The sequence below is a fragment of the Pistacia vera genome, unplaced genomic scaffold, assembly GCF_008641045.1.
Source record: "Pistacia vera cultivar Batoury unplaced genomic scaffold, PisVer_v2 Contig206, whole genome shotgun sequence".
NCBI classification, from domain to species: Eukaryota; Viridiplantae; Streptophyta; class Magnoliopsida; order Sapindales; family Anacardiaceae; genus Pistacia; species Pistacia vera.
Window position 1 is genome coordinate 1,678,276 of NW_022196009.1, and position 12,795 is coordinate 1,691,070.

General features: G+C 32.7%; 2 protein-coding genes across 2 annotated transcripts; both read left to right on the forward strand.

The window, feature by feature from the left end:
- The first annotated feature begins 8,290 nt into the window (after positions 1-8,290).
- On the forward strand, positions 8,291-9,323 carry LOC116129078 (stress-response A/B barrel domain-containing protein At5g22580). Its single transcript, XM_031414839.1, has 2 exons — positions 8,291-8,454; positions 8,941-9,323. Exons 1-2 carry the CDS (start codon positions 8,336-8,338, stop codon positions 9,137-9,139), a joined length of 318 nt encoding a protein of 105 aa, XP_031270699.1. The 5' UTR covers positions 8,291-8,335; the 3' UTR covers positions 9,140-9,323.
- A 601-nt stretch (positions 9,324-9,924) lies between these two features.
- Positions 9,925-10,970, forward strand: LOC116129013. The gene is made up of 2 exons (XM_031414747.1): positions 9,925-10,766; positions 10,867-10,970. Exons 1-2 carry the CDS (start codon positions 10,034-10,036, stop codon positions 10,968-10,970), a joined length of 837 nt encoding a protein of 278 aa, XP_031270607.1. The 5' UTR covers positions 9,925-10,033.
- The last annotated feature ends 1,825 nt before the right edge of the window (positions 10,971-12,795 follow it).

Below are 12,795 nucleotides of genomic sequence, written 5' to 3' on the forward strand. Positions count from 1 at the left end.
CCACATATCCTTTGCGAGAAAGACCCTTACTTGCTCTTTGCTATTACAAGATTTTGCATTAGAATTTAGTGAGTTAAAACTAGGTGTTGCATTTGCACGCATCAAAAACTCAAGAGTAGAAATAAAATCCTTACCAAACAACCCCTATTGACTTAGGATATTCAATCCCTTCTGGCTCATGTGGCATATTCTATGGTGTTACTTCTCTGTCACAGTGAGGTTAGTAGAAACAAGTGCAGAATTTAATTTTTTTGAATAGTAATTGCCACACAGTTTATAAAGTCCATTTCTTTTCACACCTTTAAGAATTCTATTCAGGAATCCATTTTCAGCTTTATAACAACAACCAGATTCATCCAGCGTTCCTAAAGAGATTAAGTTTCTTTTTAGTTCAGGAATGTATCTAACTTGAGTTAACATGATTATTTTTCCATCACTCAATCTTAAAGTTATACTACCAATTCCTTGAACCTTACATGCATTATTATTTCCCATAAACATAGTTTCATGTTTATCCTTTTCAAAATCATAAAACCATTCTCCATTAGGACTCATATGAAAAGAATGGCCTCAGTCTAATACTCATTCTTGTACATAGGCAAACTTAGACACAGTAAGGACTTCAGAAACATCAATACTATCATTAGTAGAGGCTAAGTTACTCTCTATATTCCCTTGTTTCTATTTTTGATCCATTCAAAGTAATTCTTCTTAAGGTGTCTAGTTTTATTAAAATGAAAACACTTCCATGCTTCCCTTTTAAACTTACTAGTTCCCTTTCCTTTCTTTTTATTCCTAGAACCAGTAGCATAGTTTGAACTATTTCCTGACTGACCAGAGTCTATTCTACCCTTTACGAACAAATTATTGTCATTTCTTTTCTGAACTTTCAGTTCTAATTCCTGGCCTTTAATCCAAAGATAATCAAATTAAGACTAGGCATAGCACCAGTATATTGCAACGCATTTTTGACAACTTGATAATCCTCAATAAGTGAAATTAAGCAATATCATAGTCAAACTAGAGTCACCTAATTCCTGATCAATACCTTTCAAAATTAGGGTCATTCTCAAGAACTCATCTAAGTTATCCTCTATTTATTTAAAACTGTCCATTTTATACGAAAATAGAGCACCTTTCAAAAAAGCAAGATTAGGAGTAGACTGTAAAGCATAAAGATTTTCGAGTTTACCCCACAACTCAATTGGCATTTCCAAGCCATCTACCTTCCTCAGTATATTGTCATAAAGGTTCATTATGATGAGATTGCAAGCATCCTCATCAACTTCAGACTTCTTCTTCAACTTCTCTTTTGGCCACTTCGTAACATCCTTTTTCAGAGTGATTGCCACCTTGTTGTGCGAAAGTAACGCTTTCATCTTCTTTTTCCAACTGTTAAAGTCGATTTTCCCATCATACTGGGAAATCTCCATATGTGTGGTACTCATTCTTACTTTTGGTAAGAATACAAAGAACAGACCCTATAAACACTAAAAATCGCACAACTTACTTCTATTATCAAAGATTGATAAATGAGTCAAGGTTTTAACAAACCCTAGAAAACAATAATCAGCCGATTAAGAAACCCTAAAACTCAAATAGGATTTACATGGAAAAAGCAATGGCTCTGATACCATTGTTATGATCTGAGACAAAATTATAAACCTTAATCGAATAACACACACAAACAAACAAAAATCAAAAAGATCCACACCAAGATTTTACCATGGTTCACCTATCCAAAATAGGATAAACTACATCCACGTTGAGCTCCTAAATAGAAGGGCTCTACACTATCAATCAAAGATTACATATTACAAGAATCACAGCACACTTCTCTGAACAATCGCACACTCTTCACCTCACAACTCACTATATAACTTCTACCCAAGAGAAACTCACATTGGAATCTACCCTGAGAGAAACGCAACCTTCAACAAATGATTAAGATAATAACTCAAGAAATTACATAGATTGACCAAGAGAAGAAAAAACCCTAGCCGCTGAATTTTGAAAGTGAAAAGTGCAATGGTTGAAAAAGAAAGGAGTCCTTTTTATATGACTGAGCAGGTGGCTTCATGGCAACCGTTGGATCAAGTGGTGAAGCAACGATCCAAATCATTCAAGCGCAAAACCAATAAAACAACAGCGTACAGAACTCATCCATACGGCATCGTTTTGGGCTTCACATTTAACAAAAACATTTTTAATTGGCGAAGAAGCAAGGCGAATTATTCAAAAAGCAATTGCATTTGTTTGCTGGCTGCATATGATACTTACAAGTAACTAGGTACAGGGTGTATGAGGTTTTTCAATAAAGCTAAAATATTAGTTCCAGAAATCGGAAATATCACAATCTCAATGGGAGCTAACGATAAGATAGATCCCATTATGAATATTTTGCATTTGTTTTCACCTTGAGGAGGTCAAGCTTTAGGGCAGATTTTTCATCTGCTCAAGACACACTCACTTACCTTAGACGGTTTTCCCATTTTGGGATCTCAAGTGACTTCACAAATTTGAATGACCATGCCTTGAAAACTTAAAATTCAAAAGATATCTAGGAACTAGAAGGATGTTTCTTCGCTTCTTAATCTGAAATCCTCCACTTTCACATGGGAGTATTTCAATTGAAATGAATTGAGCGTTACTTGGTCAAGGGATGTTGATGTCGTAATGTTCCATAATTCACAAATGTATTTAGCCAAATGTTCTAATAAGGTTGTACACAACTTTATGTAATCATGTTTAAGCCTTTTTTGTATATATTTCACAAGTTCTAGTAATTCATATCCGAATATACGAGTGCAGGGGCGGATCGCCCACCCTCAAATTTATATATATATATATATGTAATTTTTTTTTTTTTTTTTGACAATTTCAACTAAAAACATAGAATATGAATATTTTATGCTATTATTTTTTATTTTGGCCCACTCTAACAAGAATTTCTGAATCCGTCACTGTACGAGTGTCTCGTATTATTGTTGGTTTGAAGTTACACTATCTCATTCTCTCAAGTAAAACAAAAACTTGAGGACAATAAATTGCACTTATATGTTCTGATGGATTCAATCCTTCGATAATATTCAATATATATAAAATTGTTTCTTCACATAGTGATGCAGGTGTTTTTAAAAAAGTAATGTCATACTTATAAAAAAAATCTTACAAAGATCTTCATACAAAGTGATGTAGTAAAAAATGAATGGAAAAATGAATATAGTGAGTTTAACTTTTTGTTTCACTCTTCCATTCATTTTTTACTAGTTCATTTTGTATGAAAATTTTTACTCTTTATAAAAAATTTTGTAAAATTTCTTTATAAGTATAATATTATTGTTATTTTAAGGGGAGAACAAATCATCTGCTTCCTTGGGATAATAAATTAAAATTTTGCTACATGCTATTAAAAGAGACTACCGATAAATCCAATATATAAGTGCTTTAGTTTAAAAGCTTCTCTATTAGTACACTTCAACCTTACACTTTACAGTTTAAAAAAAATAGCCATACAACAGCTTCCAATAAACGAAATACTTTGGAGGCATTTGGCTACGGGCTATCCCCCATTGCTAAGGTAATGTTATCTTCTATTACTTAGATCACCATATTTGATTATCAAATAATATAAGATTTTGGTAATCTTCTAAAACCAATAGTAATTATTATTGATTATATAGGTGATAATTTGAATATCTTCATTTTCTTAAGTATTTTAAGATCACTTGGTAATCTTAATTTTATTACAATTTTACCCTTAACTATTAAAATTTTTTGACAATAACGCCCTTATTTTTAAATTAATTTACATGAACCCTATCATTACAATTTTACCCCTAAATAATTAATTTTTTGGACAATAATGCCCTTGTTTTTAAAACAATCTATAAGCTGCCCAAGAGGACCGTCGGTAGCCAGCCACCACTGACGACGACCGTCGACTACCATTGTCGAAACGGCACACGACCAGCCAGATGACCATGGATCTGGACTTTTTCCTTTACGCAGCTGCTGGTATTAAGCCCGATCTGGCCTGATTTCAGTATCACCGTTGGCCCCAACCACCACTATCTTACTCCTCTCGTTTTCTTCTTTAAATCCCACCAAACCCTATCACCGGAGCTGCCCCCAATCGCCGATGAAGCCCACTACTTTTCCGCGTGATTTCCCTTTTACTCAGCGCTTTTTCGGTCACGTTTTCCACTGGAAATCACCCCCACTTGCACCGATCGACTCCCCTTCAACTCCTCTTCAAATGCCTCAAAGAACATCTCTGTTGCACTTCCCGATCGACGGTCAGCGATGGTTTAGACAACCGATAGTGGCTTGGGTGGGTGGCTGTGTTTTTGTTAAAAATCAAACTTTTATGTGGTTGTGGTGTTTTAGCAAAATCTCAAATATAGGGGTTGAAGGAAATAATTCAAAAAATAATAATAATAAAAATAACGTTATATTAATATTTAGAAATAGGGGCAATTTAGTAATCTATATAACATACACACCAATTTATTCTTCGCAACCACATACACACCAATTTATTCTAACATAACCAAACACATTTCCCTAAACATTCTCAATAATCTTCAAGATAATCTATCTTTCCATTAATATAATATTTCCAATAATACAAAATTCTCTGAACCAAACGCACTCTTATAAAACTTAATTTGACATGTCTAAATTACATCAGCTTGATCAGGTTCTCAAAAGACATTTAAATCCTCGATTTTTTTTTTTTTTCATTTTTATTCCCTACATTCATCTAAAATATTGTACATTTGAGTTCTTAGAAGATCTTTGGACACGAAGAAAGCTGGAAGCAGATGCTAGATGGGCTGGCCTGGGGCACTCTAGCCCTATTTTTTTAATGTTTTTAATCATAAACAAATTGATTACTATCCCCCACTATTAAATACACCTCTATTAATTTAAAAAAAAAAATACTTTTAAATCCCAAATAATACCGAAAGTAGCCATCTTAATTAAACTTAATTAGAGTTTTTGTTTGCACCCTTTTCTCCAATTTCAAACTTAAATATGGTTTTTATTTACACCATTTTTGCCCAGTTTCAAATTTAATTAGGGTTTTTATTTACATCACTTTCCCCTAATTTCTTAATTAGATTTTTTTGTTTATATCACTTTTTTTCCCAATTTTAAATTTGAAACTTATTTTTCTTTTTCAAATTCAAATTTATCCTGATGTATAATTACTTTTTCCATAAATTTAGTAATATATTTTTATCAAACAAAGAATTATTTAAAATAAAAGAAAAATGTTTCAAGGATTAAGAAGATTTAAAGCTAGAGTGTATGTAATATTTATTGGTTAAAAATTGAAACAAAAATATAAATTCGAGTATTTTTCATTAAGATTAAAATTGTCAAAACAAAAAAAAATATATATTTAAAAGTGGGAGATAATGATCAATTTAATGGGGGTTAAAAATCACTTCCCTAGTATTATTTAAGTTCTACTAAAAAAAAAAAATTAAGCCCCAATTAAAATAAATTTTATTACACATAAATATCCTTTCTCAATCTTCTAAGTTGGATCTCTTTTACTTAGAACCTTAAAATCTCATCTGTCTTGCTTAAAAAAATTGAATGAAATCAAAAGTTCTCCGAATCCTAAAAGATGTTTCTATCAAGAGATTAAACAAAAAGAGATAGATTAATGATACTAATCTTGAACATAAACAATACCTCAAAAATTATGGCCATATTGAAAGGCACAAAGAATTTACAAGAAATTTATAATTCTTGTCAATTTCATAGCTTAAATTAGCTAACCAACCTATGTTTCTCACACCTAAAATTGAAATAATAACACCCTTGAACAAAAGCTGAAATAAGCGCAGAATATTGATGATGATGATTCAGTTTGATTGTTCTCTATACTGTGGTATACAGATGTAGAGAATAAAATAATTGAAATTTTAACTTAGAAACAGTAAAAACCTTTATATCACAGCCATGTACTTCTTCTTCAATAATATGTACATATATAAAGGCATGAATACTTGGTAATTTTTCACCAACCACACAGAATAATCTATCTTCTATTCACCATTTACCATTGGGTTAATTAAACATTCAGTTTTTATATTCTTCTCATTTTGCAAACATTAAATGGAAATGCTACAAAAATAACAGTCCATGCATGTTTGATTCATCCCAGTAAACTAAATCTCAGTGCCGATGAATATTAAATTTTGAATAGGCGAAAAGGTATAAAAACAAAAAAATGAAATGTCCTTTCCAAGTTGAGGGAAGACAAATGCAGGCAATTTGGCTGGAGCAGTGTCGCGGTGCATATTGTCTCGAGCGGTGCAGAAGCAGAACAGTACTTCTGACCGAGTAATGGAGCTATAGCTGTTGAATATTTGAGTACTGTACCATCCACTATTACTGTTAATGTTTAGCAGTTTAGCATAACTGGACGTGCACTCAAAATATTCCTTGCACGAGTGGTGCCCATCTTGTCGGTGATGGCCTGCAGGCTCAAGTTATGAAGAAATAATTTCCCCAATTAGTGACTTACCAGAAGCAGATATAAATAGTAATTGGATGAAGCCAGGGATCCAGATTCCAGAACAAGCATCTTTCACTAAGAATAGCTCATTTATAAATGATTTCATGCACATGTAACATAAATCTTTAACAAGATAATTATGTATGTATATGAAAGTACTTGTAAAGCTCATGACGATTTCGAAGCAACTATTTAATAATACATAGTATACTATACTTTTAATATGAAGAATATGGATCCTCTCTTATCCCTGATCTTTACATACCTTGACAAATTTAAGAAGATTAAATTTGATTGATTTGTATTACTCCACGACTATAAAAAGTTAGACAAATTAACCTTTTCAAATTCAACAAAGGCAAGATCATTTCTTTCTGTTATTACTTCGGTGAGGAGGAATCTTGGTTTACCCCAGGTAAGACCGAAGAAACCCTATATATATATATATATATATATATGTACGATTCCACCATACATATAGACTAGGGAAACCTCATGTTGATAAAAAATAAATAAATAAATAAAATCTTGTAGAAGTGAACCTTTTTTTCGCTTACGTGAATTCAGAAAAGAGTCCCTTCATTACACTTGTTTTCATAGTGCATTCTGACACAAAAGAATATTGGACTTCACTTCACCATTGCGTGTTGATGGCAAAGGCAAGCACCATTAAGTTTTAAGAGCATTAGAAGGTAAAGGGGAGTCAGTGTCAAGGCTTACTTAAATGAAGAGAACTTCTATATATGGTTTATTTCTGTTAGGTAATATCTCAAATTTTGTATCCAAAATGATTTATCAGTGATCTAAGATTGTTATATTATTGTATACAGTGTCCTTCATTTCATATGGCAATGTGAATCAGTGTGCTCTCACTTGGATACAAATTTCTTAAAAATCATGTTACTCTTTCTTACATTGCTTTCGCCGAGAATCTAGACAAATCTTTTGAATTGACTCTGTCATATATTGGTAAAACACTATTGGACAAAACTGAAATATAATCAGCTACAAGTTGCTCACTGACGATTAATCATGCAGTAATTACATATGCATTATCCAAAAGCAAACTACCCTTAAATATAAATTGATTGTACATATTACCTAATTAAAAACATTACTTCTGTATATAGTTTCATTATTATTTTTGTTCTGATAAAGTCCCGTTTAAGATTCCTTAAAAATAAGTGGTGATCGACATGCCATCCATGAACTTAACTCCAATAATATAAATTTGAGAACTTGGAGCACATGGAAGGGACATGAAGAAAAGTCCAGAAAATAAATATTTTTTTTTATCACGAATTGAGTGAAATTAAAAGGGAAAAAAATAAAGGTCTATCAGAGCACAAGTACTTTTATTTAATTCCCTACACGAAAAAGAAAGAAAGAAAGAAAGAAAAAAAGTAATGTCATGCGATGATAATGTCTATGAAGAACTCAAATTTCAAGAAGAAAATGGCTCCAAGGACCCCATTCATGTGCAAAAGTTGAGTTACGACAATAATGCTAGACAATTTAACTGTGCGGTGGAGCAAGGAAAATGCTGACTGGTGGGTCTCCACCCCCATGCACCTCTGTACTTTTCATAATATTGAGTTGCAGATGCTGTCGAACAATGAATAGACTTGCTGATTAATTGTTGTAATTAACACGAGGAGGGAAATTGAATTGGGTACGTGTGCCAGTAGCTACACTGATTGGACTGTGGAAGTTGACATACAAATAATTTCGTGGTGAGTGTATAAATAGAGGGTTAACAGAGAACATTATTCTGGGTTCATATTGAGGGTAGAGGCAATGGCAGAGTTCAAGCACTTGGTTATCGTTAAGTTCAAGGAAGGTGTAGTGGTGGAAGAGATGGTGAAAGGGATGGAGAAGCTTGTTTCTGAGATTGATGCTGTCAAATCCTTTGAATGGTGAGTCTTTCTTTCAGTTCTGATGATGATAAGCTTTTTTATATTTAAATATCACTACTTGCACGTTGAAAAAAAGGGATAAAATCATAACAGAAGTCCTTTTTGTTAAATTGATTATAGCAATCAAAGCAGCTTAGAATACTAAAAATATTAGGCACTGAAGATGAGAAAGTAAGATTTGCGCATCTAACAAAACAAGGGCATGTGGTTAAACAAGGCATCATTTTCCCGATCGGTATGCCCCGAAAGATTTTCCGGCGCATTGCCTTGCACCAGAGAAAGGGTTATATCGACACAGGAATTGACTATGCCGGTGCCAGTCTTGCATCGGGTGCCCCTTATTTCTGGAGGTGAAATATACGGCATAAACGTTTAGAATCAGTTAAACAAAAGCAAAAACACAATATTTCAGCTGGTTTGTTTTGTGTTTTTGGTCCTTTTCATTCTCTGTGGTGCTTTTTTTATTATTATTATTTATTTGAACAGGGGACAGGATGTGGAAGGGCAAGAGATGCTTAGACAAGGGTTTACTCATGTGTTCGTGATGACATTCAGCAAAAAGGAAGACTACGCCACATTCGCCGCCCATCCAAGCCATCTGGAATTTTCCGGCCCGTTTTCAGCGGCTATTGAGAAGATTGTGGTGCTGGATTTCCCAAGTGTGATCGTCAAGCCACCAGCATGACCTAGAAAATATTTTCACAATAAGAAGCTGCAGCCTGCAAAGATAGTATTTGTATGTCTGTCTGTGTTTGCATATCTACATGTGTGAATTTGCATGTATTATTATTATGGTTTAATTTGTCACTTGGCGATTTCAACTCGTACTTATAATTAATTATCGACATAATATTATGTCATTCTACTTATATGCAGAAAATATTATTATTTTGCTAATATATACTCAATATAAGAAGCATAGTCCAGTGACCTCAAAAGTCGATAAATTAAAGTATTTTTTGACTTTGTTTGCTACACCTTATCTCTAATGAAATGGAAGATTAGCCGTAAAAGTCTTGTTAATTAACAACCCTGTCTGCCACAATCTAATAATATATGCTTTAGGTTACTGATGTGAACGCAATTAACAGTGATGCAAAGAGAACCATTAGCGTGAAAAATCAAGAACAGTTTAATTGACATAATACAAGATATCATGTGGACGTCATATCAGGCAGTGATATATATATCGAGAACAGTGAGGGAAAAAAATTTAAAAAGGGAACAGGCTGATTCTAAACAAAAGGCTGTGGGGAAAAAGTTTAAGATTCTACTGCAGAAGGAAATTAATAAAAGTCCTTTTGAAAATGCCAAAGTCTATCATAAAATATAAAGAAAGAAAAGAACCATTCATTGTTTCCTGCTTTCAACTTTTTCATTTAGTTGCTCAAAAGATGCTTCCAAATCCAACAGGATATATAAAAGAAGACCAGTCAGAAGTAACATCATTTTACAGATAAAAAAGTAGATTCCTTGTTTTAAAGTTCTTCCTACATTATTTCCTGATCCTCATCATCAGAAATAGACCATTCTACCATTTTAATTTCTTTCAAAACAAACCACCCAAGAAGAGAAGAAAATGAAAAAATTTGAGACAATGCCTAGCCTGCATACTTTTGTTCTTCTAATCAATTTTCTAACCACTGTCTCTATAGCACAACATGTGCCCACAAGCTTTTGTGGAAAGATTCAAATCAAAACTCCATTCATTAGTCCAAACTCAAATGAATCATCAACATTTTTAAACAGCATGATGCTCTGCAAATCCCAGAAACTATATTTCAGAACTTCTCTTGGACTTTTCCTAGTCTCTTCCATTGATTACACAACTAAAACACTAATCATCTCTCACCCTTCTTCTTCTTCTTCTTCAACAAGAAACTATGTCTCCCCTTCACTTCTCGCCGCTGGCTTTCCTTCATCTCCTTACACCAACTCTCTTCTTCTCTTCAACTGCTCAAACAATAAACATCCCCCCTCAGTGTCACCATTCCTTATCAGTAATTGCACTCGATTTCATGTATATGGAACCGCTTCTCAAAATCAAAAGCAAAAAGTACTTAAAGTGCCTTATTTCTGCTTAATTGTGAATAACCTTGAAAAACTTGACATGAATTTTCATCCAAGAGACTTGAATTGCTCACACTACAGGAGAATCTACAGAAGATCTTTAGAAAATGTTGAGTTAGGAACAAGGATTTCTTTTGATATTCCTAACCCTGACCATGTGCCGGATTTATGCAGCCAGTGTGAAAAGCCTAATGGCAATTGTGGCGTTGGGTTGAGATGCCTGTGTCATGCAAAAGAGTGTAGTAAGTGTTCTCATTATCTCTATTAACCTCAAATAATTTTTTTCTTTTTTTTAATTACATTTCTGCAGATTGATTTCTATATATTATACTGTATTTGCAGAAGATAAAGTCGTTTCTTTTGGTGGATCCCTGAACCCTGTTGGTAATATTGTCTTGTCGTTGCTGTGTTTCGTTGTTTTGATGATATTCTGGAGCCATTATTAATCAAAGGAGATTATTAATATCATTAATTGGTGGGCAGCCATCTTAAATATTTTTCCTTTTATCTAATTTTTATTTCCCTCTCCTCCTTTGATTTGTGTAAACACATCAAAAGATGTATGTTTGAATCGTATTTTGTTGAATTTGATTATTATTGACACCAAATTTAGCATTTTCTTTTCGTGAAATTAAGCATCCATTATCGCATTGTTTTAGTTAATTATAAATTTGTAAAATGGAAATTAGAGGAAACGAAATGGGCCTGGCTTAGTACGGTATGCCTATGTGAGGGTGGACATGATTCATGGGCATGGCCCAGATTTGTCTAAATATCATAAATGTTGGAGTCGTATTGAGACATTGATACGATCAATGGATGAGATTTAGATTTTTAAATATTTCAATTGAAAAACACATTTATGTCTCATTATAATCAATAATTGAGTAATTTCAAAATCACATGAACGTTCTACACTTAACCGATATAGAAAGATTTGAAAGGTCTCCCTTTAATAAAGCAAAAACCCTCCACTTTAAATCTTTCATGATCGAATTGGGATGCTTTTGCAAGTCAGATAGGTTCAAATTTCAAAATGGAATGCAGGAGCCTTGTAAAATGTAAATCTTGAAGGTGAAAATGAGTGAAATGGAGGCAAGTTATTGAAAACATTGAAGGAGAAGACATTATAGGACACAAAGAATACAAAGGGCGTGTAATTTATAATTTCAACAACAAATGCTATGCACATAAACAACTCAAAATTTAATGAGGACCTCCATTCAAAAATCAATAGGCTTTCAAGTTTTGCAAAACAATTGCCATAGGAAAAGAAAGACAAAATTATTTAATAAAAATTAACCCTAAGAGGTTGGTCTGGTGGTCATTCAAACCACCTTGAAATCACCAACCATATTTATAGTTTACCTTGAAACATTAAACTTGTAAGATGTTTAATAAACCTCAATGATTAATTGAAGTGTGCGTAAGCTGATCCAAACACCTCGGTCATCAAAAACAAAAAATTATCTAATTAAAAGCATGTAACATAGTTGATCTCTTATTACTAGAGTCTAGAGATAATAAATAAACTTTGAAAAAGAACATAAATGATTAGTTAAGGCTACTTGGATATTTTCGAAAGTATTAAAAGGGTTTCTATATTTTATAATGAATTTATGTTATTTTCCAAGGAATTTATGATATTTTCTAAGTAATTTCAGTAAAATATCAAATATTTTCTGCCTTTTGTGTTCAAATATATCATGGGGTCCCCTATGTGAGCTGGGTTGGCCCTTCTCTTGCAAGGCTTTTATTTTTGTCACATTCAAGTGGATATTTAGTCCAACTAAAACAACCCTTTACTCTTCAAGTATTATGTCTATGCACTAAATCTTTCTTCTATTACTTCTAAGATTCCTTATTCAGAATGAATGTAAAAATATTTTGGGCAAGTGGGTCGACCATCATTAGGCCTAATTGCCTCGGCCCAATTAGAGTCTAATTAGAAAGTTTAGCTAAACCATAATTGGCACTGTTTTAGGCCTCGAGTCTTGGCGCGAATGTAAAATAATTGTACACTATTTGAACCAAATACATGCCTCCATCTTTATTTTTATATACATTTCAATGATAATATTACTACATAAATTACTGATTATTGTAAGTGGATCTTATTATTCATTAAAACATCTATCTATCACTAATTATTCTAATTCATTTAATTTTTTATTTAAATTTTATTTTTAACTGAAATGACAATCGTTTATTGATATAAGAATGATAAGATAATATGAAGATTATTAGTCAATGCAATTCAATATTCTTATA